General features: G+C 38.1%; 1 protein-coding gene across 1 annotated transcript; it reads right to left on the minus strand.

Moving 5' to 3' along the window:
* Window positions 1-691: 691 nt before the first annotated feature.
* On the minus strand, window positions 692-26,971 carry PPP1R3A (protein phosphatase 1 regulatory subunit 3A). The gene is given in 5 exon segments (XM_030960764.1): window positions 692-3,175; window positions 5,397-5,533; window positions 5,641-5,699; window positions 26,177-26,355; window positions 26,357-26,971. Coding segments are annotated over 5 exon segments (3,474 nt in total).
* Window positions 26,972-27,208: the final 237 nt, after the last annotated feature.

Below are 27,208 nucleotides of genomic sequence, written 5' to 3' on the forward strand. Positions count from 1 at the left end.
CCTGTGGCTGTGACCTTCAATCTTTACAGGGTGGAACCAGCACATCTCTTCTGCTATGCAGTTACATCCTGAAAGTTACATGAGGTCACTGAAGTCAAAGCCTTACATTTTTTAAACAGGAGTACTGCTGAAGCTCTAAGTCGAAATTATGAAATAAAAATTTGGAAAATTGTATTAAACTATCAACAGATGTATTGCTTAGAGCATTGGCTAATTACACTAGCAGATTATCAACTGTAATGTCAGCACCAAAATACTGACTTCGGTTTTATATTGTTTCTTGTGTTGTTATGTACCACACAGAATCTTGGGGAAAAAATTCCCAGAAAAATATGAAGCTTTAATGCAAAAGAAATTAAAGCAACTAAATGGTAGGTTTAAGTACTACAGAGACATGAAGCATTGTTTGTTTTTTCATATTCTGCTAAGAAGCAACAGCTGTACTTAATTTTAACTTGATGTGCTTCAGAACTCATACTCATATAGGTATTTAATGATCCAAACATAATGGTCCTGCATAGTTAAATTACTTATATGAAGGCTTAACTTCATATGTAATCTCTTAATAAAAGATGCTGCTGTGAAAATCTTGCTTTGGTTCTAACAAAGAATAAATTCTTTAACACTGAAAATGCTTTGGTGGAATTGAAGATTATTGACCATGGATCCTGAGCACAGCTGACAGTCAGTGTTATTCCTTCTTAATAGACTCCTTGTTTCTTCTTCCTTCACGGTATAGCCAATACAAGGAGAACAGGTAGAGTGCAAGGCAGACCATCAAATCATAGTGGTACAGTGTTGCAGCAAATAGAAGAAACAAGAAGAAATAAAATATTTTGAAAGCAATATGCTTTAAACCTGGAGACTCACTAGGTAACTTAAATGCTTCACTCTTCTGGTTAGAAATATCTGCAGAATCAGAAGCATGTTGGCTTTCTTTCTGTGAGTCATCAAGCCAGTTTAGTGTTTTCCCCCCTGTTGTTAAATGGTCAGCTGGAGAGTCTGTTCCTCCATGTTCTTTGGCAGACTTACTAATTAAAACTTCTGGCCTCCATGACCTCTCTTGTTGGAGCTCTGCTTGATGGAAAAATTGACCCGTATTCCTTCCTCTTCCTTCTCCAGAAATTGCTGAGTCTGAAGCAGAAGGTACTTCTCCTTTTTCAACTTCAGGAGAGAAGCTTTTGTTAAGACATGTTATTTCATTTGTTAGATTTAAATTGTACCCCGACTCAGCAGCAACCTTGTCAATGACATTGGATTCAAAGTGTCTATACACGTGCTCCATGCCTTCTTCCACAGCGGGCCCTTCTGAAGATGGCACTGTAGAGCTTTTATAATGGTAACTAGGCACAGTATTTGTACCAGAAGGTGGCATTTTTGTTTCAGCTTTAGAACAGAAACAGGAAAGTGTATCACCATGCCTTTCTTCCCTGTAGAGCTCTTCTGCTTTCTCATGGTATAGATGCTTCTGAGTGCTCAGGGGACTTTTAGGTACTTCTGAATATGAACCCTCCTGCAAATCTTTCCTTCCCATAGCAGAAGCCTTTACTGCTTCTCCTACAGGTAGAATATTGTCTGCTTGTGCTTTGGCACATTTTCCCCTGCTATTGCAGACAGACTTCATTTCTCCTTGCAGTGTTTCATGTACGCATGCATTATAAATACCTAAAACTGATTCCTTTTCAAATTCAGTGTCATATAATACACCCACTGTGTTGAGTTGACAAAGAGCATAATGTGAACCATCATTTCTCCCTTCATGTGTATCAAACGCTGTTTCCTTTTCCTCTGTGGGCCTGTCACTTAGTGCAGTCTCTCGAGGTAGCTTAGCAATTACTGCTTTTTCACTGGCAGGCATTTTTTCTGGAGCACTTTCAGATGTTGTTTTAATTATATAAGCTGTACCTGCCTCTGCTTTCTCTGTAATACCCTGCTCAGAGACAGAAGACTTTTCACAACTCTCTGCCTCCTGGCAGGTAAACAACTCCTTTGTGGAAGTCACGGTCTGAGGTTCCACGCTCCCCCTCACTCTCCACCGAACCTCACTCCCCGTTTCTTGCCACCTCTGCTCTGCAAAGTTTGCTTCGCTTTCCCTTGCGATTGGTCTCCCTTTATTTATGTTGTCTGTCTCTCTGTCTTTTAACCTCCTGAATCCTCTGTGTTCCTGAGTGTCCTCAGGTCGCCTTTCATCCACCCTGGTGGCCCTGGGTGCCTGCTTGTTCTCAGCCGGCAGAGGTGCTGGGTTCAGGGCTTTGGCGGTGTGTTTCCTGTGTACCTTGAAAGGCTTGGAAGCTTCCTCCTCACCGATTGATGTCAAGTCTGCTACTTCAATGACTTTCTTCTGCTTCCCTAAATCTGTGTTCCTTTCTGACATTTCACCAATTCCTTTTTTTTGCATGGAATCTGTTGAGACACCAGCACGTGCAAAAGTGCTGGCATACAAATCTTCTTTCAAGCGTACTTGAACTTTGCTTTCAATCATCTTGATTTTTCCTTCATTTTTGTCAGCATCTGACAACAATGAATCCAAAGTTTGGTGAGACATTTGTGGTGCCTGGTGCTCCAGAGCTGGATTAGCATTGCCATCCAGCGTCCTTGCTATGTGTGCATTTAATCGCATGAATTCATCATGCTCTGGTGAAATGGTTTCTGGTCTCGTTTCACAGACCCCTTCTGAGGTACCAGCAGCGTCCTCACTGATGAATAATCTCTCCATCATCTTACTTCCTGAGGAACTCTCTATTTCACCTTTTGAAATATCTGTGTGCCTCTCTCCTTGTTGGCTTGAGCCAGTAGCCATAACACAGATAGCCTCATTCTGCTTTGTCAGAGGAAAATGCTTTGCCGATAAAAGGCTTTCACTGGTACCAGCATGTTCCAAAGACCGCTCATAGCTGTTTACTGAGCCAGCAGTGACTTCCTTCCCTGGTAGCTGATTATTATAATCTTTTACAGAACATTTAGCTTTATCTTTTAATTCTTCTCCTATCACATGTGAAGTGTTTTCAGATGAGGAACTGATAGGCACGGGGTGCAAGTCACTGCTTCTTTCAATACAGGTTAGCTTTTTCACCAATCTTTCAGTTTCACTTGGAAGATTAATTTGTTCTGTTGTATATAAATTCCTTTCATCTCTGGAAGAGGTACCTCTAGCTCCTGTGAAGTGCTGATTTAACTGAAACAATAGAATAGAAAAGAATGATGAAAAAGTGCTTTGCAAAAAAATGCCGAATGAAGGAGGCAGGATTTCATTATGGAAAGTTTTGTTTTCAGTAACAAAGCTTTTATGGAAACATGTTCCAAACCATTTGCGAAATTTGCTTTGCATGTATTTTTTAACATAGGTAATGAGCTTTATGGTGGTGCTGAAAGGAGCCGGAAATAAAATAGCATTCAGAACCCTCTCTCTTTATTCATGAGTTCAGTAAGCTGCTAGTGGATTTCATACAAATTAAATCTGAAGAGAATATTTCCTTAAAGGCAGGCTAATTTGTTCACTATGCATTTGATTCTAGATTTGGAGAGAGGAAGCCATGGGGTGAGGGGGGAGGACTGGTGCTTAAACAAGGGCATTGATACAGTACATCAGTGTCCAGTAATGTACAGTATTGTCCAGTAAAACAAAGACACATTTCAGACTGACAAATGCTGTAAGGATTATCTGTGCTTCATTTCTCTCAGGGACCATTTTACAGGCTTCAAACCAGACTGTTTTTAGACAATCTGGTAAGACATGAGTTGGAAATGAGATTAGCGAAGTAAAAGGCCAGAAACTAATCATTCTCCCTCCCAGCTCCCAAATATCATATTGTATTATTCAGCTATGCCTGCTTGTCACTGCACTCTCTTCTCACTTTAGCAGTCACACTGATAGCACTGGCTGATCAATTAAAGGCTAGCTTCTTGGGCACCCCTTTATACATTTGCACTTGCTGTAGATACCCCCATTACAGTTTCTCTTATTAATATGTTTTCTGCAAAGCCTCTGCAAACTATTAATAGTAAAACGTCACTCAAAGAAAAGTGAGGGAGCTAATGTCTCTGCAAATTCTGTTTTAATGACCCTCTGCCAACCAGTGCTCAAGTGTATTTGAGTTCTTCGGTGATGCCAACTGTCAGGATTTAACAGTGAGATGCCTGTGTTTTTTTCCCCTCCTCATAACTGACATTTGCATGATCTCAATAATTATATGCAAATCTTACGATTTCCCCTTCTTCTCACATAAGGCTCATGTTACTTGTCAACTGCACAGCTGTCTTGTGAGCCAATGCCTGTGTGTTTCACAGATTTGGTTTTATTTCCATGTATTATAAGCCTTCATTGTTTAATTCATTAAAGAGCTCACAGTGCAAATTAACATCTAAATTATAGCTCCCCCTTCATTTATTGTACGGACAAGTCTGGCAATTGATAAACAAATGGTTATATTTGATCCTCTTTTTCGTAAAAGTGTGGACTGAGAACAACAAGGGATTTTAGAGGTCTTCCTTTGCACATTTCACCATAAAGAAAAAAGAACCAAATTGTTGACTTTCAGGCAGTGAAAGGTCCCACAATAGGCAACAATTTTCAACTTTTTAAAGTAAAAGACAAGAAAAATTTATATTCAAATGAGAGGAATTTTTTCTCTCTATCAACAAGAAAAAAAAGAATGGTTCCCATCTTCCTCTCTTATCTGATTCAGCATTCACATTTTCACAGGTGATAGCTATTATAATCTATGATTATGAATCTGTGCACCCAAATGATATGAGCTGAGAACAGACACTGGGAATAATAGATTGCTGTATGTGTCTCATTTATTGCCATTTTTTCTTTCATACTGAAAAATGCAAGGCAAACCACACACACACATGCATGCACACAAATCCAAATAGATTGAATGTTCACCGAGTGTGAAATTCATTGGGAAAAATATAATGTAAAATACTGATACAGAACAATCTGCTAATATAATATATATATATATATATACTTACTATGCTCATATTGTTATCATTTCAAAAATCTCATAAGTAAACAGTACTATAAATATAAAAAAATTATAAATAGAAAGCATATATTTAAAAATATTCCCATCGTAGAGAATAGGAGGGAAGATTTTTTTTAAATGCTACCCTTCTAATTCCTTAGAACTGTCTTTTAGAGCCTCAGGTAAAGAAGCAAAAGGGATATGTCATTAATTTAAAACCAGAAAAAGTTGATGCACTATACTGAAATCAAAGCACCTTCTATTGTTGAATCAGTTAGAGATTCAGTGTAAGTAGAGACCAAGGCTTTACATTTGTAAATTAGTACATCAGTCAGCTCTGATAAAAGGGGGCATTTCACCAGCTTTGAAGCGTAAATGGATTCAAATCATTTAATACTGTAGATATAATTGTATAACACTTACCAGCAACTCTAATTCTTTTTCATCATCTTTGTGATCACCCTGGTTGTATTCTGCGTTTTTGTCTTTTATATTTTCCTTAGCTAGTTTCTTGTCTTTGTCTTCTGCTTGTGAATAAACAATTTCTGGGATGTTTTTTTCTGAAGAGTTAAAAAAACCAGTTAAATAATTTCCATGGTGTTGGTTGTTACACTATTTTTAATTAACATGTGCAGTAAGGAAGAACTAATTAAACCGGGTGTTGTACCTGAAGTCCTTGAGTTATTCCATGTGCCACCATCAGACGTTGCCAATATTTCTTCTTTTCTGTGAAACAAAAAGAAACTTCTTGTGTTATTCTGCAAAAATTATTGTTGTAATTCCCCTTAGACTCAAATATAAAGACTACTGGTTAATTACACAACATTTTAATGCTATTTGAAATTCTGAAAATAACAGCTACATTAAATGTAGTGCTTTTTGAGTGACCTGATATTAAGGCTTGGTCATAAGAAAGAATTGGCTGAGAAAATGAGAATGTGTTGACCTTCAGATAACATTGCAAATCTGATGGGTTTTCCCAGGCCTTTTCTGAGAAAGCAGCACAAAGGTGATTAGATGGGTCAGTGACAGGAGAACATAATTTTGGGGTCAGGCAAGGGTCTGGAAGGATATATGTGTTCAAGAGGCCAGGGCTCTCTCTTGTTTGTGTTTTTCAAATATTTATATATTTACAGAGATGGCTGAAAAAGACATCTTTGTTACCTGAAATAAATCAAAAGATTCTCCCTGCATGTGTATAAATCCTGCTGCTAAACTATGCCTGGCCAGCAGGAACGAATTCTGCTTCCCTCAGCCAGTGCAATTTTTTCTGTTGCTTTGCTGGAAGTGAAAAAAAAGGCCAGGTTAAACATAAAAAGAACCTACAGAGAGATGCTGAGTGCCTGCAGACCTCATCAACATCAACTGATATCAATTGAACTGCTAGCAGTTCGAATTGTGTGCTTATAGGGATCTAATTTTTAGTGGAAAAGGAAAAAAATGTTAAGAAAATGTCACTTATGTAAAATGTAAATTATTGTACCACTCCTAATGACTCCTCTATGAGGAGAATTTTTTTTCTGTAGGTCTTAATTTATGTGATTTTCAACCAGCCGTCCACCTCTGTTACTGAAAATTACTTTCTAATTTTCAAATATTAATCTTTTCCCCATCTATTTTCTCCTAGTGTCTTTCATTTGAATTGATATAACATTAACTCTGCCACCTAAATGCTTAATTCAGAAGGAGGATGCTAAATTTATACACTATTAAAAGAATGTAGACATCTACTGTCACCAACTTTTTGAAAACCAGTCTTTATAGGGTTTGCCAGCCTAAGCAGACAGAAGCTCTTGCCAGTCTTGCATCTGATCTCTGACACTGGCCGCTATCAGATACTTCAGGGGAAGATGTAGAATTGTTGTAGGAAAATACTTGAAGTAATTGGCACTGCCCTCTTAAATTTCCTCTCGGCCATTTTTTTGTTAGAAGCTGTCCTTGAAGCGCTAGATTTAATGCTCTCTCAGGGATTTTTTTTCACCATTAATTGCAATAATGCTAAATATTCTTGCAATCTCTATGAATGTCATGTCCCTCTTGAATTCTGGTATGTGCATAACCTCCATGTGGTTTTCACTCTTCCACTCACACTGAGTTTCCTTTCCCCTGCCTGCAGTTGCTATAATCTGCATTTAATTCTGAAAAATGTGGCAGATCCACCTTTTTGAGTTGATCTGTGGAGGTTTTAAGGTAAATCATTTGTGCTTATTATTTATACATAGGGGTTTGGGGAGGGTGGTTGGTTTTTGTTTGTTGGTTGGGCTTTTTTTACTGTTCAAAGGCTTGGCTTAGTGTTATATCTACTTCCCAATTTTCTTCTGCCCTTTTGCATCTTTTTCACTGACCTGCTTCCATAAATCTGCACACTGTGGGTTGGGGGTTTTACCACGATACAGATGCATCAAAACATTTAGGTGCTTTAGGGTGTCTGCAAAAGCCCCAGATTAGGAGCCAAGACATGTATAACACATGAACTGACTCGTCACCCCAAACCAATGGTCCCAAAACAACATGGGCCCAGCAGGAAACCTTCCACTGCTTTCCAGTGGGGAAAAAAGAGCCTTCTAAAGTGTCAGCATTTCTTTCAATGCAGCTGACTGCCTACAGTGTTCAGCCATATGGATGCCACAACTCTTGGAAAGCAGGGATGGCACCACTTGCTGCTAGAAGGGACTCTTGTCTAGTTCTTAAAGGAGCAAGATTTTGACATTTTTTTTCATTGAAGAAGCATTCCCAGAAGAAGGGGAATTGTTAATGCCTATATCTAGCTTAACATTCTACTGCTAGCTAGGGTTCACAGCAACTACTGTGACATCCAAGTAGCAGTGCCACTTCCAGCTTCTATCACATCTTCGTGTGATAAAAAACACCACTGCACATCATTCATGCAAAAAATACCCAGATTACCAGAATACAGAACATTTGGGGAAACACTGGAGGGCAGATTGGCCTACTCCTAATGGAGTTGGATGTACAAGCAGGATCCTTACTCTTTAGCTTAATTTTCATACCTTGGAGAAAGGAGAAACTGAATTCTGCCCCATTTCCTGTGTTACCTATGCAACGAATATTTTTTTGTTTTGATTAAAAAATTTTCAGGGTAAAAATATAGGCACAGTGTTTGAATAAGGATGTTAAGGATGAGTACCTATTTTATAAACCTTTAAAATGTATAGATATAAAGATGCTTCCAAATAGATAATTATGGGTATGTGCCAGGATGGTGTTACCTTATCTATCTAGCCTTATTGTTCTAAGCATGTGTGTTCAGGCAGTCCTGTATATCATCCCTATTATCAGAGGTGAGAGATTATCACTCCCAAAAGGACATTCACTCCCTCTCACATGGAATCATGAGCAAGATGGGGTCACATATCCTACAAAGGCACTTCTTTACCTCTGAAAAGGACTGTCTATCTTGGGCCATTATCTAAAACTGCATGACTCTCACCTTGTAACTCTAAATTCAAACTGGAATGTAGTTATGGAGTTTTAGTGGCTGGGACCCTAACACTCATTGTATGTGTGAGCCAAGCCCCTCAGTTTTACTTTTGCTGTGACTAGAGCAGAATTTTTCCTTTTGTTCTAGTAGCATCTCGAACCCTGGTCAACAAGTTTTTTTTCACAACAGCAACACAGGTAAAGTATGGCAATGATAACAGCCTCACAGCTACAACTGCAGGGCTTGTAGCATAATTTCTCTCCTATTGCACTTAATTTTATAAAGATTTCTGGTTTATAGCCCATTGTGCATATTTGCCCTGCAAATAGCTGAGTACAGGGAATGTCAATGTAACAGTTATTTTACTTAATTTAATTTTAGATCAGAAATATCTGTCCTCATATAATTATTCTCAGGGGAAATATAAAATTGGCTTAAATTAAGCATATTGATACTGTAGTGTTTGAGGATCACAATGAGCATAAAACAAAAGTAATTTAAATCATTACTTCAATTTAAGAAATAATACTTTGAGGCTATGGGTGCATATAACTACAGGACAACCTCAAACCTATTTGTATATCCTAAGGACTGAAATACCTCCCAAAAGCCAATAAAAATTAGCCCCTTCATCAAACAAGGGCAATTAGAAAGTGTTTGTCTTGTTTGCAAGTTTTTTCTCCATATTTCTCTGAAAAGGTCCTAGCACAGTATCAGAATTTCATGAGCGGATTTTTAAATTAGAATATTAATTAAGTTTTTGTTTCAGGAATTAATTATTGCACTTTGTTGTGAAGTATGCTCTAAATTTGCCTACACGATGAGAGACACAACATTTGTATTCTGTTAAAAAGTGTTTACTTTTATTTTAAAGTCATCCAGGTATTCTTACAACAATGCAAGCTAGAAAAAAAAATCCATTATGTCAGATTATGCAATTCCATTCCAGCATAAGTAGCCATAAGCCTGCAGAAGCTCTGTTGCTTTTTCTCATTCAGCTGAATGGGGCACATCTTCATAAAATTCAACACAAACTTCTCAATTTCTACCAGCTTAAAAAGCCCAAAACCTATGCTCATATGATTCATTCTTGATGAACTTATCATTCACTTGTATTGAGTTATAAAAATAAGTCAGGACTGAAAACAGGTTATCATTGTAATTTTGCTTTAGAAGGGACAAATATGAAGTTCAGGGGCTAGTTAGTAGGACTGAGAGGACTGAAAATGTGACTGACATGTGAAGGAGTTCAGAAGTCCCAAAGTTATGTGGAATTGGCATCCCAGAGAGGAAATGTTAAACTAAAGATGTGAAGAGTAGACAGAAAATATCGAAGTGACAAGAAAAGAAATTAGCCAATAAACAATATTTCTTTGACTTCATGAAGGATTGGAGTAAATTCAGACATGTCAAAGCTTTTGAACTAGCCTTTTTAAGAATGTTTTAGAAGTGAGGTTTCATCAAAACTTCAGATAATCTATATACGGCCCCACAAACAAAGGACTTCCCATAAATTCTTCTACCATAGTGCTAGTGGTGGGGCAGATTCCTATAGGAAGAGAAATCTTGGAGGGCATAACTGATAGGAGCAGCAATTTAGAAAATTTAATTATTTCATGCAGTCTGGGAGCAGAACTTGTTGTTTAAATATGCTCCAATTAAGAGAAAAAGATAATCTCCAACCCAAATATGAGAGACTCGCCAGAGAAAAATACATATTCATTTAAAACCTTTGCTATTCAGATCTATTCAAGTGGTCCTATACTGCAACAATATCAGAAGAGTTGAAAAATAGGAGCTATATTTAGGAAAAAGAAGAGAAATAGTGTCAAGGCAACTACAGGCCCAGGTGTTTTTGAAAAGTTTTCACAATAGACTTAAAACAAAAATGAGAACAGAAATATAGATAAATGGAAAATGGCATAAAAATGCCAGACTCACCTGATAATATCTGTCTTTGATAAGATTACTATATTTCCCTTGTCTAAAAATCAGTTATCTGGACTTCATTAAAGCATTTGTTGTGCAGCCACATGGGAAATTTATTAATTAAAGAGGAGAAGAGGGAGATGAGCACAAGAGCTGGGCGGTGGGAGAGGGGCTCGGTGCCAAGCAGGGTCCCAGGAGCTGGGCTGTGGAGCTAGCAGGTGTGGCTGGGGAATCAGAGAGGACAAGTCATGTAATCAGACTTACTCAGTCATGTTATTACAGACCAAAGCACAAGAAGTCACGGTTAAATTAAATCTGTGGTAGAGAGGAAGTTGGGAGACATCATCAACACAGAGGAGGATTGAAAGAAACCGGTGGCCTGGAGGATCAGAATAATAGTTAAGGGATGAAATTCAAAATTATAAAGTGTCAGGTTATACATTTAGGGACTAGAAAGAGTTTATACCACAAAACTAGGCTTTAGAACTTAGAAGAAACAGGTGAACAAGAAAAATTGGAGGGTTTATTTGCCAGAAACCATTTCCATCCACTGGTGCAAGATGAGATAGACACTGTGATATAAAGGCAAACCAAGTTCAGCAGCAATGTCTCAGGGAAGGTCATCCTGGTTATGAAAGATTTTCAAGAAATATTCATGGTTTGGCACCAGGCACCAATAATAACTCCTCTAGAAAATTTGACCAAAATTTCCAAGAAAGATTGATTCAAACTAAAACATGTTCAGAAGAGGACTAGAAGAAGACTGGCAGGATGAAAAAATCTATTTTAATGAAGGAGACAGATTGAGTAGTTCTATTTTCAGCATAAAAAAATAAAGTCTGAGAGGAGGAATAAATGCCCTCTATTGGTACAGCAAAGGGGTAAATACTCAAAAGACAAAAGAACCCCAGGAATAGTTAATGCATTAATATAAAGAGTTCACAGAAACATTTTTTGTAAAAACTTAAGATCTGTAAGCATTAGAAAAGTATATCCTGTAGTTTATCAATGTATCAGACACAAGAAACTGAGAAGGAACTGTTTCAAGTGTGGAAACAGGAATATATTTTTGTGAATGAGATTATGCAACACATTCCCAAGGGAATAAGACTTCATGATCCCATAGTCGCAGTCCAGCCCTATTTCAAATGCTCCTGTGCAGCTATATGCCCTGAGAGTTATGCTTCCAGGATTTTTAACTATGGAGCAGGAAGTGTTTTGGTTTTGGCCTGAAATAGGTTTGGGACTATGGCCAGGAGTAACCAGCTACTTCATAATGGGTGGGGTTTATCATAGCTTGTCATGATTTTAATTCACACTCCAATATTTGGCTAAAGTTGTGTCTGTATGTTTGGTACTCACAGTACCAGTCACTTCCAGGCTATATCCGCTTGTGCTAGATCTTACTATCTAAGTCATATGATATTTATTTTTAAAAATGTGAAAGAAAAGGCTAAAATTGTTGAATTCTGGAGAGATGAAAATGTGCCTGAAAAACTCTGAAATTAATGCAACCTGATCAATTTTATACTATCTCATATTTAAAAGAAATGTTGGGATAATATTATTTAGTCTGAAATTCAGAGAGGTATGAGGTTGTTAAAGCATTCAAAGAATGTATTTCCTAAATATTTAGTTAAAATATGTAAAAGGGAAAAAGGTTTTTAACACTATTTTATTTAAAAACAGTCTTAGGTTTTGTGGATTCTTTCATGCATCTGATTTTACTGTAGTTTCAAAATCAAACCAAGTCAAAATTCAACCCTGAAGGTAGAATTGAATGTATTGAAGTTGAGGTGAAGCTAAAACATCCTCATGAAAAGAGCTGGCAAGATTGAAGTTGTTAACCAAACCATAGGTACATTTTAATTTCAGGACAGATTTCTAAGCCTAAAAGTAGCCTCATACATCAGCAACCTTCAATACAACTAATGCTTTTGGATCTAGTGCCAAAAATAGCCAGCCTTGCTGAAGAATGATGCCACTGGGATGTAAACAACATGTGAGATCCCTGAAATGAAGTAGTTAACATGTGTCAGCAGTGCTTTACTGAGAAGCAGAGGAGAAAAAAGTAAATTAGGGCAGTTAAGTACTCATGTTTGAGCTGTCACTGGAGCCAAACAGGCAATCCTGCACAGAACTGCAACCCTATGGAGCAGGGAAAGAGAGTATGGGGAGGGAAGGGCAGTCAGCTTAGTTTGGTTATTTATTCATTAGCAGCAGTAATTTCAGAAAGAAGTAGAGAAGGAAATATCTGCATTTAAACAAGCAACAACAAAAATTATTTTAAAATGTTTATGTACACATCTGTCGCCACTGCTCCACATACATCAAAAGCAGAAAGCCTGCAAAATGTCTTGAAGACCTGGGTGAGAAACTAGAGAAAGGGTTTTCCACATGTAAGTATACAATTCAGTAGCACTGTATGCAATATCATTCAAAATCCACAAACATGCAACAAGAATGAATTTCTCAGGAAAAAAGAATTTTGGAAAGGATTAAGAAAGATTTTGTATGTGTAAAGTTCTAAGCAGAGCTTTAAAGTTCTATTCAATTATTTGTAAGGTTCAGAAGGATAAGAATTCAAAGTATTTTTTTACTAACATAACCCCCATAACATTGGCTTGCTTTAAAATATTGCTGTATTTGTATTGATCCTAAAATACCAGTTGGACAGGGGAGAAAATATTTCCAAAACCAATTTACACTGAGAAAAAAATGCAAGAAGGGAAAAAACCCTTGGTGCTATCAAAAAATAAAATAGAAAAAAAATTTTAAAAAGTAAGCTTCATTCTTTCATTCTGGTTTGGGAGCCGCCAAAGATCCTGATGTGGACCTTCAAAGTGTAGACTTTGACTTCTTTTGTGATGGTGTCTCCATAGTTAATTTTATTCTATCTCACTGACTGAATATATGAACTAAATATTTAATGAGTATAGACAAACTCATTCCTTGCCTCCACATTGCTCAGTTCAAAACTCACTACAGGGGCCAGTCTCTCTACCAATCAAAATTAATATCTGTGTTCTCAGAATTTGAAGTTATAGTTTGAGAATAAAACAACTCCACAATTTATTATCACATGCAGTTCTTATCCTCAGGCCCTGGTGCTGCCAGGGGATTCAGAGCTGAGCTCAGGAAGAGGAGCTAGAGCCCTGGCTTGAAGCCACCTTTGTGCCTGCTGGAGCCTTGCCTGGCTGTGCCACAGCACCACTCAGGGTCCCTGATGTGGCTGGAGGTGACAAGGAGGCTGAGAATTACCTGTCTGTGCACTGGCTTAAGAGGGCAAATATATTACTTCTCCTCTGGAGAGTTTCTAACATGGAAGACTGCCTGCTGGAGGTGTGTCCAATGGCCTCACCGCCGATCAGTGCTTGAGCTCCTATTTCAGGGCTCTTGAAAACTGAGATGCCACAAAACGTCTGCAGCAGAGGCGCGTGCAGTGAGACACGTCTGTGTGCCACCACCTGTGTGCTGTGCAGAGAAGCCATAAAGTGCATGCTCATCTTCCCAGGAGCAGAGCAGAGCTATGCACAGAAGCTCCAGTGCCCAGTAGTGCCTGGCAGTGCTGGCCTCACTGGAGCCAGCCAGCTGGTGGGCAGTAGGATCTGGCCTTCTCCAGAGTTCTACCTGTAAGGTGTATCTGCCCAGCTCTTCGAGCTCCCTGTGTCTGTAGAAAAGAAAGGGCCTTGATAAAGCTAAGGAGCAAAATCATTGTTATTGCCAGACCTGGTGCTTCTTATCTGTTTACCTGCATATTTCATCTAAATGAAGGCAGAATATTATTTTTATAAACGGTACGCTCTCATTTGGAATTGACACTAATGAATGCAAGGCCCTTTCCCCCTCTTGTTTGTACCATCAAATTAATTAGCTCTATTGTGACACCAGTATTTTTCTCAAGTAGTTCAAGGCTTGAGCGTTTTCCTTTCTTTTTCTAAAGGGCATCTTCAGTGCCCTTTATCTACCATAAGAATCATGCATCACTTGTATTTTTCACAACTAATGCTGTTTATTATAAAAACTGATTGTGATGTGAAGATTGTTATACTGTGTGGCAAATTGCCCAAACAATTACTGTAAATGCATGAGCCATAAACTGTACTGCCAAGGACACTGGTAGGTTAGCTCCTATAAAAGAAACAATTAGAGTCTGAGGTGAAAATAATAGAGATGAGATGACAGTTATTGAAAAGGCAGAACATCCAGTTTAATGTTGTAAATATAGGTTTGTAGATTACACTGATGGTTTTAAAGTGTTCATGACTTATTGAATGGAATAGAATATTCCATACTTTAAAATGGGGCCATAATTATTATTTCCTTTTAATTGTGATGTCTGATGCATTTGTGAGCAGTTGTTGAGAACATCTACACATTATACTGTTTCTATTTCTAAATTATCATCCTGCTTCAAGGGTTGGAGGTTTTTTTTTATTTTACTTTCTTCGCATTTTGTTGTTCAGGGTCTGTTCTGAACAAAGTATTTTCTCTTGAGGAACGTGGAGTGCTTAGAGGGTTACAGCAATAATTATTTCAGTTTCAGCCTACACACTTCACTGCTTTAAATCATCATTAGAAGTTTCATCCCTCAGCAACTCCTGCTGAGACTGTCTTAAACTCCAAGAAACAATTAGATAAGAATAGCTAATCTTTATAGCAATTTGTATATAAAGGTATTGATAAGAATTTGCCAGAAATTAAGGGATTTTTTTTCTTAGAAATCATCTAAATACAGAAAAAGGTTATTGCTATGATTGCTGAAGAATTTCAGTAATTCAAACCAGACTTGCAGTGTATGAAGATTAAGGTACATTAAAAAAAAAGTTGTGCACCCTACAAGAGGATGTGTTGCAATAACCTGTGGTATATACAAAGAAAATGCAAGAAAATTGACATTACTGCAATACTGAGAATATCAAGCAGTCCTCCATCCTTTTTTTTTTAAGATACAAGACATAGGGATAACAGAAAATGAAATAAAGTTCTAATATTTGACCCTAGGGAGAGCACTAAACAACTGGACACAGAATTACAGCTGTCCAAGAAGGCAGAGCTACTGGGCAGAACAGGGAAGGGTCTTCCCAGGGTTTAGAGGAGAGGATAAAGTGAGCAGCAGAGCAAAGGGCAGCTTGCGTGAGCAGCCTGGGTGAGCTCTAAACTACCAAACCCATTAGTCAGGGGAAGCTGGAAAAAGCTCTAAAGTGGCTCTGAAAGCAAGTTGCAAGGAAACTAAGCACTCATCTAAAACACTTTTCAGGGAAATGCTCTAGGTCGTTTTCAGGCTTTTACATACTGTTAAAAAAGGATGATCTTAATATGAGTTAGGGGTGTCAGAGCTGTGCTGGAATTTAATGGAGCTGCGCTGAAGTTCAGGGAGAGGTTGGGGAGCTGAGCTGGGGATGGGGCAGAGCAGTGGGCCTGGGCAGTGGCTGCATCCTCAGGCTGAAATAACTGCCTCTTTCCAAAACTCAGGGCAGAGTCTTGGGAACTAGACCTTAAGTATAGCAGAAGCCAACAGCCTCACTAATTAAGGACAGATCAAGCCTGCACAGAGCCTGCACCATTCCTCAATTCCGGGCTCCTAATGGGCACTCCTGAATTCTGACTTCTCAGGTGGCTTTACCTGAACTGTGGCCAGCTTCCACCTAAAAGCATTTTGGCTTCAAATGATCCCCCCTTGTGCAGATGTCATGTTATACGTGCCTGAACCATAACACTTATTATATGTCATGTGTGGCAGTATCATGGCCTTCTGTTTGTGTGATTATTTTATTTCAGGAGGTATTTAAAAAATAGAAGCAAACAGAAAAATAATTTAATGTAAACAAAGCAGGTAATCATAAATTAAAATTATGTTAGATTCAAAACTGATTGAGACCACAAAGGAAAAGATTCAGAAGCAAAAACTGCAGACAAAATCAACATCTATAAATGAAGAGCTATGTGAACACTGAGCAGAAATAACTGAATAATATTTTAAAACATTGCCATTATAACTGATTGTATTAAAATGAAGCTGTATGTAAAATAGGAGCCCCAATTGTGAATCTAGGCAAGACTGATTTTCTTATATGACCTTCAACTACCAGCAGTGTTAGAGAAGGCTCAACCTAGTTCTTAGTAAATAGGTGTCACCCAACAAATGGGACTGACACTAATTAGCTTCCTTGTTGATAGTCGGGAAGCAGAGGACAGAGGCAGGAGGTGGCGTGGTGCACTCATTGTTAGAGCAGCAGGTGAGGGCATTTGCTGGCTGGCATGGCAAAGGAGGCTGGCACTGCAGCTGCTGTTTGGAAACTACCCTGGGAATGGAAGACTTCACTTCCAGGAGAGTCAGGCAAGCAAACTTCACAAGCATTTTGAATGAAAACAGAGCCACAAAGAACCTCCACTGAAATGTCTGAATTTTGAGGAAGACAATATTAACCTGTGGTATTTCTTCACCTTGAGGAAATACCCCTTAGTTTTTGTCTTCTCACCTAAGAAAAGGGGCTGTTATCAGAAGAGGACAAAAGGTGAGCCTGAAAAAGGACAATAAAGGTCTGGCAGTAACTTCTACACAAGGAGAAATTAGAAAAGAAGTGGAAAGTGAAGTTGAAAGAGATGCTCAGAATAAGCAATATATGGTATGATTAATAGTATCAAGGGGGACATTTGATCAAGAGAGCAGCTGTAAGGGAATTTAAGCATTTTTTCCTGCAAAGATAATTCCCAGCAGGATTCAGACAATGTTTGTAATAAATCTATTTTTATTAAGATTATTGGATTGGTGTTATCCAGGGGATTATATTTTCCAATTACTAATATTTTCATTTTTCAGTCTTAGTTTATGATTGAAGCAGGGACATGGGTGGCACAGAACAAAATGCATTGGCCTGACTTGGGATGAGAATAATCATCGCCTCAAAGCAAACAAAGTCCCAAGAAATTAGTCTTTATTTTCTAGCTCATTAAAAAAGACCTTGAGTTTTAATAGCAAAACATTCATGCTTTTTTTTTTTTTAAATATAGATGTATTAAAAAAAAGGTATATGTCCATTTCAAGATTTTAGTGCCATCCAGTCTGAACCAGGAGCCCAACACCAGTGTGGTGCCAGGCTCAAATACAGCTTTGATATAGCACTGTCAATCCCCAAATCTCATGACTATAGGTATAAAGACTGCAGAAAAGCCCATTGCATAAGAAGTCAGTTATACCTCAAATTAACTTATAGCAAGTACAAACAGGAACACTGCCACTTTATTCTGATCCTTTCATAGCTCTGTCATGATTGTTGTACCTCATTGTGATAGCCATGTAGCCATGTTGAAGCAGTCACTGGTCAGAAGTGTTATACACCTGTTTTGTATGTGGATTGGTCAGAAAATTCATTGATTCCTTTGATAGAATGGGCTAAGTATTTCATAAACAGAGAACCTCTTTCCGAAAGATTCTCCAAGGTAGTGTTAGAAAGTCTACTGAGAGATCCATTGTGAATTAGTAATGGAGGACTTTTCTATTTGGATATCTATCTCCAGGGCCAAGCTGTTGAAAAAGAGGAAAAGGTGAGCGAGCAGTCAAGTTTTCTGAGGGCTAGGCTTGGCCTAATGTGAGAGGATATGCTTCATAGGTCACTATTTTGTCTGGAAGAGGTATGATCAAATGTCAAAATGGTTTTGTAGGAAGGAGCTGGGGCCAGTGCTCTTCTCATGCTTCTTTGTCTCACTGCTTTAAAATATTGGAGGAAAGAAACTTTCAAACTGTGTCTATTTTGGATAAATCTGAGAGGAGAAAAACATTAAACTGTGGTGCCTCTGGTCTTTTTCTGAATCTCACAGGGGAAAAATAGAGAAGGAGCTATCTCTTCCTTGTGTGTCAGAAGAGAGTATTTTCCAAGAGGCTGCTTGCAGTGTGCAGAGGCACATATACAAGAAGGTGGGAAGTGCCTTAGATAGACTGTAGAGAGATAGATGGCAGTCAGCTGAGACTAAGACACAGATACCACTCCTGGGTAAGAAAACAGAAAGGGTGACAACAAAAACAAAACCTTAGAGAGTTGTTCTTAAGAGAGGGAACTATGATCTAGATTTTGGGAAACAATCGTAAATCCAGTATCTCAATAGGACGAAAATCCCAGGTGTCATCATGACAAGAGACTTTTAGAATCATTTTTTTTCATTTTTCACATGTTTACTACCACACAGCAAGAAGGCAGATATGTGATAGGTATCAATATTTCTACCAAGAAGATATGGAAAAAACCTAGGAGACACTGGTTCAGATTTACTAGGGTAGCTACAGAGACTGACATACTCTCCAAACTCTCTACCATAATATGAAGTGTCTCAGCCTGGCAAATCTTGTATTTATCATCCAGCATCTATAAATGTTATTGCAGGGACAACAGTTGTGCATCAAAACAAAATGTAAATGCTAATTCACATGGTGCACCTAAGTGCAAGGTAAGGAAAACCTGCCAGCTTTGCCTAGCTCCCACTCAATTGTGTAGCCCAGTGCCCTTTAGGACTACAGTTAGTAACCAGCAGTAATAAATCTTCAGGTTTAGTGTTAGCGTATCAGCTGGTTTCACTAATCAGGAGGAGAGTGGAAAGACACTCAGAAAACCAAGCCCCCTATTATGCTTTGGCATGTTAACTAATACTTCTTGTGTGTGTCACTGAAGGTCTAGGGATCAAATAGCCACTTCTAACATTCTCCCACAGTGTTTAAAAGGTCTTACCCTCTCCTTTGCCCTGAGGTGGGGACTTCATTTAACTTTCAAAGTATTTGTTTGGACCATTTCTCCCACCTTTTGTAGATGAGAAGACAATTCACATTTTATATTAAAAATACTGTGGGCAATTGGTTCTCTGGACCTACACTGCAGCTGAATCTATTGCTTCAATGTCAGAGTTGAGGTGCTGGGACTGGATCACAGCTTAAAGTTCATAATCAGAATAAACAGCTCAGATTACACTGGTAGTCATTGCAATGATTAAATATGACTCCAGCGCTCTCAGCTAATGTTGCACTAACTTTAAACATCTTTTGAAGACTAACATTTAGAAGAGTCAAGTTGAATGTAATGGAACAATTTGTTTTCCAAGTGAACATTTATGAACTGCAGTACCTGAATGGTGGACAGGAGAGAGTATTGAAATTATCATCTACAGCCTGGTTCAATTTGCAAAACAGATATCTTCCTAAACAAAAGAATCATTGAACATACAGGAGTTCATTTAGCAATGTACTTCTATTTTTCCAAGGGTCCTTAACCAGCAATCTGAAAGAGCATCTGGTCCTGTAAATATTAACATTCAAGGATAGTTTTACACATGAAGAATTCTACAAAGTTCAGTGAGACTCCTGATGTTCATTAAATTATTTATTATGCCTATTGCAGGATCAAGCCAGTTGCTGAATTTAAAAGTTCTAAGAGCCAGCCATAGCAGTGTTACAGTATTAGTATATTTAAATAAGCTGATGAAATTGTAGCAACTGAAAAAAATCTCAGAAGTGTAAAGCCAAGCAATGCGTGGATAATACAAGTACTGAGAATACATGGCTGAGGAATGACACCCAGATTACAGAGCCCTGGTTTTATATGATTTCATGCAAACAACAGGAAAAGCTTGGTAGCAACCAATATTTCCCACACAATAGAACACAAATTTCTGTTCTGTAGCATTGGTGAGAGCAGTTTTTAAAGTACATCATGGAAATGAACAAGAAACCACTGATACTTAATAAATTCCAGTGTAAATACTATGCTAGGATTGTCAGTACAAAAATATGTTATTTTCACGTGGTGTTCCTTTAAGTTTTAGAAGATTCCTTAAATATTTCTAGCACAATAAATGGATGGCAGATGGGTGGCACAGTTTACAACCACCAAAAGCAAAAATGTGACAGGTTTTCAGCTTTCAGGTACGCTCCAATTAGGAGACCACAAGTACAGGAAGAATGTGTCTATTTGTCTGTGCATGCCATTCTAATCCACATCTTCCACCTCTTTCTTTAACACTTCTGTGATAGCATTCAAAGACTTAAGCCATTAACCTAAATATCTATCTTCAGGGTATCTAATAAGTTTCATATTTCAAATAGTATACATGCCCAGATTTTGAAATAATATGATAAAACAGACAGAAAAGAAACATTGATCATAGTTTCTGGCCAAGTAGGATTGTTCTCTATAGAATATTTTTCAAGTGGCTTATCTTAGCTTATTTTAAATTACTTTGGAGAGTAAGGCTGCAGCAATTTCCTCAAAAGATAACCCTTGAGTTGCTGTTAAGAAGCATTCCTAACGCTGACTCAAACTCAGTTCCACAGCTTGCTTTTATCCCTCTTGTGTAAATAATATATTTTAGAGCACCTTAAATAATTATCCTGTGTCCCTGATAATCATGCTCTTCAAGTACGCAGAAAAGTCTTATTTTGTTCCAGTCCAGCCTAATTCTACAACTGAGAAAGGCTGGCAATGACCAGGAGGCAAGAGAAGGTCTGAGAATACTAAGTCACATTAAACACAGAGAGAGGAGTGTTCCTCATAGCTGGCTCCCTGTGAATGGATAGCTTCTCTAGCAGCTGCTCTCTGGTAAAAACAGTGGCTGCAGTCACTTCCTATTAATAGCAATAAACTTTAGTCAAATCCCATATCTGTATGCTGATCAAGACGTAACTCGTGACTTAAAATGCCAGAAACAACCTTGAGATTAAACAGAGATACACAAAGAAGATGTGTGTTTTAACACCTTTCCTGCTCTTCTTTTCCCTTCCTGATTATGGTGACACACAATCAAAAGAACAAGGATTAAAAGGAAATGTAATTTAAATGCCATATTTTAAATGGACCAGATGGGAATGATACAGTTGTTCTTCATAGCAAAGTGCATGAGAGATTATTTCCAAACAGCTTTGTCAGAAGCCTTTGATTTTTTTTTTTAACCACATCATGAGCTTGTTGGGAAAAGCCAAGAGGAGCAAAACTGCATTTCTCAGCACAGCCTAGGCACTGGTCTGCCATCTGCCTGGGAAGACAGAGCACAGTGAGCACAGTGCAGTCCTGCCAAGCTGCATCTTCAGCAAGTTCTACTTCCTTTGCCTCCCACCAGAAAGAGATGATCAGCAACTGTAGAAGGGAAGGCACTCATGCACAGAAGAACTTTTCTCACTGACAATTTCTTAGAGACCATTCAGCATATATGCTGTCAAAGTTGGCACTGGCAGCCCACAGACATGGGTTTTAATCTCTTCTTTCTCACTGTGCCCATACAGCAGCTCTTGTAAGAGCCATTGCCCTATTCTGTGCTGTGTTTCAAAGTGGCATCATGGAGGAATGGGAATTAATGCACTATCACTCAAAAAACGTACAGTTCAGCAATTACAAAAAAAAAAAAGGCATAGGATCAATATCAGCTGGATCACAGTGATACATTTGTGGATCAGTTCAGAGTGATATTTTGTGGGCTCAGAGAGCTAAGGGAGGATAACTAACAGTTGTGACAAAAATACTAGCCTTCCCCTTCCCTGTCAGAGTGTCAGAGGACAGGAGTCCAAACCTGATACCTTCCTGTAAAACAATTCTCATGCTTATCAGCCACTTTCTTGATGCTGTCACTTGTGCTCCTGACAGATGGCAAGCCAAGGCCAAGCACAGAAATGGGATGTAGCATCCTCAGTGACAGGGGACTTGGCTTCCATAATTCTACCTCAGCACCTTTCAGCGTGACCTCCAGGAGTCTGCCTCCCACAGCAGCCAATCAGCTCCTGTCTGATCAGACCAATGAGCAGGAGCCTGGTGTCCACAATAAAATCACACGGTCTAAATCTGGGGACTGGGAAGAATTCACGTTCAGAATCATTATCCATATCCCAAAAGCATAAGAGTCAAGAAAAGAGAAAAGAGTAGAGCTGATGCAATTAATTTACATTTTTCTGACTTGTATGTATGTATATATACATATATATAATTTTATGTATCTATATTTATGTGTATATATTTTATCTATATTTATAAATAGGGTGGAAATTAGGCCTGTTTATAGGTAGAAGCTTTTCCTCTTCCAGTGAGTCTTACAATTTTAGGACTTAATTTTTTCTCCTAAAGTATATCTATGACTATGTACAAATTAAGCAAACAGTTTCATACAGATCCAAGCATAAATTAATTAATTTAAAAATTATTTTCCCAAGCTGTATTTTGTCCTTGTGCATCCTTTGAAGACTTTTGAAAGCCACAACAATTGTTAAATTTTATGAGGAAATAATTTTAGATTGTTAAAATACAGCTAGAACCAAATATTTATGAAACTTTAAGAGAAGACTATTGGTTCATACCTAGACATGGAAGCAAAAGCAAATGAAACTTGAAATGAAGAGGCAGACTTCTAAGTGATGTGGTTCTGAATATCCAAATATAGACAGTTTTCAGCATGAATTATTTGATGCACTTTTGCTTTTTAATATAATTTTTTTTCAGGTGCAACTTTTGAGGGTTAAGCTCATTTTTAAAATTTATTTCTTAATAATGGTGTCAGAACAGCCTATTAGCCTCATTCACTCATCCTAGCCCTGGATCACGTTCTTAAGGGTAACTTGAAATAGTCATATTATTGTGTTTCCCCAGTAACTTCCTCTGAAAGTGAATATTATTCCTTTCACTTAACTAACACACTAATCCTTGCTAATGACATTTAATGAGCTGCACAAGTATGCCCTAAAGTGGATCAGACTCTCTGCTTAAAAACCATGATCCTGTCCTGTCTTATTTTATAACTGCAGAGGTAAATTGCACATTTTAAGAGAAAGTATAAATATCTCAGAGCCAAGAGTTAAAAAAAAACTTAAAATGTTATTACAAGTTTCTAAATTTGAAACCAAGTCCTAAATGAGTGTCCCTCAAAATTATCCTTTGGTTCTGATTGCTATAAAGAAATCTTTAATTTAAGATGTCCAACTCATGGGTATGGATAGCAATATATTCCCTACCTGTCACTTTATTGTGAGAATCATAGATAAAATTGCCTTTACTTCTATCTATTTGTAATGCTGCAACTCCAAGGACAAGCTGGTTATGTTCAAGGACTCCCCCACTTTGCTAAATGTTCTATAACCAGCCAGCATAGCACATAGAAATGCTTCAGAGTTTATCATCCAAACTAAAAGTAAGAGCAGAGAGAGAGATGGGCTGGTGGAGGAGAGCTGGTAAATGGGCAGCACTGCTCAATGCAAGATGAAGGAGTAACAGCACATCAGCAGCCTCACTTTGCCAGTTTTGGGGGGTTTGTTTTTCTTGCGCTTTTTTGGGATATCAAAGCAAAGGAGTTTTAATGAGGGTCTGAAGGAGAATAATGAGGTACTTTTGCAGATGTCTGCAGGGTGTTCCTCCTCACTCAAAGGAGCAACATGTACAAAGACACTTTGAAAAACAAGTGAGCAATGGAAGTTGGCATCTTAGTTCTTTTGAAACAAAAGACCCTGATGCTAACCTCATTTGCACTGGCAAAAGCTGTGACTCTTGTGAATTCTAAGTCCCTGTAGCATAAAATTAGTCCTGGATTACATACTGCCAGAACTGTCTTTCAGAAGCCTTGGTGACCACTGAAACAATATTCCAAAGATACTTGCAGCTCATTTTTGCATTTCTGTAAGGTCTCTGTAAATTTTCCTGCCACTAAAGAGAGTCTTGAAAGTGCATGGTTGTTAATTGTTTGACAGAAATGTGTAGTACATCCTAATGTAGACAAGAATTTGACCACTTTGGTTTAAATATTTTAAACATACATGTGTATATATGTCTATATGAACAAATATACACATAAATGCATACATACATACATATATATACATGTATGTATAAACACATGCACACAGATGCATTTGTCTTCAGTCTAACATAGAGGGAGACAACTTTTAAAGTCTGATTAGAGATAAAGTAATTTTGTGTTGAGAAGAAGGCACGTTATCTCCTTTCCCATTTTTTAAAATCGCCCTGTCTGACTTACACATAAATCATTTAGTATATATAAAAGAATATCCCCCAGAAGGAAGGCTCCTACAACTTTTGCTAGCATTATGCCTGTCACAAGAAACTTTAGGGAATTAAACCTGTAGAAGCCATTTGACCTTAGACGTCAATGGTACCTAAATTTTTGGGTTATTCCTGAAACCATCTGGAAGCCCAGGGCTCACTAAATTGAGACTCAGTACTCCATGCCCATCATGTGTTCCTTGTGGGCTAGCTCAGCTCAGGCTGGAGTCATACTCCATGCACATGCCAATGGTGTTTGATATCATAGCCCTTCTGCAGGGCATCTCGGGCTATCCTACTTATCCAGAACAGGCCATGCGACACTCCTTAAAACCAGACACAAACATCAGGAATTCAGCACAGGACATGTAAAAGCATCGTTCCCTCTGCTCTGACATACTGGGATGTTCCTTCATGGAAGAATCATCATGAGGGCTCCAGAGTTGGCCCAAAGGACACTTGTCAGGAGAGCTTTGTGGACTGGCTATGAACCAGACTTTGGGCTAGCCTTGGGGTGGCTCCTACCCTGTGGTGCTGATACAAGCCCTAAGCCATATTGTGCACCTCACCTCACAGGGATAACATGTGATTAGGGCTGGCAGAAATTCCCAGCACAGCAAGTCTGGTTTTGGGAACAAAGGTTCTTCACAGAGGAAGCCCTTGCTGTCTCACTCTTCCTTAAGCTCTCACCACTCCTGCAGCTCTGTTCCCCCTTCCCTACCACTTCAGTCCAGTGGAAGAGCACCAGCAAAATCAAACAGCACTGTCTTATTTGGAAAGAGTATGGGAACTAAAACCCCCACATAAATTCAAAACCACAATGTTACCTTAGTTCTGATATCTGAGTATTGAAAAGGACATTGCAGGTAAAATACAGATTTAATTCTGCAGAAGTCCAAATTATTTATAGTAAATTTGGGGAGGAAAATAAATGAGAATTAGATTTTTGCATGCAACATTGTTTTGCTAATAGAAATAACATAATCTAAAACATTAGGAAAACAGAAGTAACTATTCTCAAGTGTCTCTCTTTATATGCTATTAAAGTATAAGTTAACAACTGCCACTTTATAATTAACATATTACTTGTCTATATTTAATCAGAACAGTATAGTATATAGAAGATAAATTCTATACATTTTTCTTTAATATATTACCATTTCTGCCTTATAAAACATACTTCATTTCACCATTTGTGAAACAGAAGCATGAACCAGTGGCAGGGAAAAGGAATTATAGCCCTAATATACAACTTGCAGAATAGCCCAACCACATGCAGAAAAGTTTGTAGCAGCTATTTTAATTGCTGGATTCTTCCCTAAGTTATCCACTTCTGCTTCATGAACCACCAGTACCATTTCTGATTTAATAATTGCATGTAGAGAAAGAACCATGAAATAAATTGTGTCAAAACCCTGCTTTTGTTTTGCTTTTAAGTTTTTGTTGACTTACAAAGGAAATGGATGCAAATTATTTTAACTATAGAGCTACCTTAGTCTGGAACAACGATCCCATTGACATCAGCTCAGTTTCTATAGTACAGAGATCAGGATTGGTACACAGTGCCTAGAGGGTTTATAGACCCTCACACTACTTTTCAAATTAATTCCATGCATAAAATTATTATCTAAACTAATCTGTCTGCAGAAAACAAACACTTTACTGAAACAAGTCTTGGTCTAATTTTTCATTTACAAAACAAAAGTAAAATAGAAGAAAATAACATGGGCAGTCTTGACTCAAGTAAGCATGCATAGAAAGTCAGAATTAGCCAGCTATATTCTAAATTACCAAAAATTAAGGTGCAACCTCACCTGCTTTGTGTTGTCTTTAAGCAGCCTTTAAGACTCCTATCTGTAGCCTCTTTCTGGGATTTATTATCCACATTGGGCACAGTTTCTTTCTTGTGACAAATCAGTGTGTAATTTTTGTCATCATTGTTTGCCCAGAAGATACCAACTGATGTCTCGTAGCGGATACAGAATTCCACCTTTAACTCCATCTTTCTGGAAAGGAGGCACCAAAGAAATCTTAAAGCAAAACTGATCCGTCTCACTACCACAAGAATTAGGCATGAACTCTGCGAGGATGTCATAGTAACTGAGCCAGTTATTCAATGTCATTCGAACATACACCTGTTTTTCAAAGGATACATTGAGGACTCGTATAATGCCGTTCATACAGGTAATCCCAGGCAGGAGCACCACTGACTCCAACACTACTTTCTGCTCTCGCACTTTTTGTAAAAGTTCTTCTTGAGAAGCTGGTAGTGTAAACTGCTGGGAGAAAAAATATTCATCCTGAGGGAAAACTTCATCTTCTACATAATTTTCTTGTCCTGTATTAGGAAATTCCCAGATATCAAACTCTTTAACAGACACAAGATCAAACCCAAATGCATCAGCAAATGAAACTTTTCTTGAGATGTTGGTGGGAGTATCTGCCTCCTCTTCCTCTGAAGCTGAAGAATTCCGTCTTCGGGGACATGGGGAGAAACGAAGTTTAATGTCAATATTAACATCTTCGTCGTCTGAATTGCAATCATTTCCAGTGGGGACTTGTAGTAAGTTAGCCCTGTTAACCTGACGAGGTCCTTCAAAAGACTCCATTGGGCTCTCTGATATAAACTGAAAGAGAACTGTACAACTAGTAGCAGCTGCTATTTGAGATACTATGATTTAAAACAAGGATTAATGTTACAGTTGACATTGCAAAAGGGAGTCAGGTCTATTAATAGATGCTATGGTGTTTGAACTATGTTGGCCTTTCTCCATCTGACAGTATTAGATGTTACAATTTTGGTGATACATTTGAAATATTGTATTCCCTATTTTTATGTGGCTCTA

The sequence above is a fragment of the Camarhynchus parvulus genome, chromosome 1A (genome assembly GCF_901933205.1).
Source record: "Camarhynchus parvulus chromosome 1A, STF_HiC, whole genome shotgun sequence".
NCBI classification, from domain to species: domain Eukaryota; kingdom Metazoa; phylum Chordata; class Aves; order Passeriformes; family Thraupidae; genus Camarhynchus; species Camarhynchus parvulus.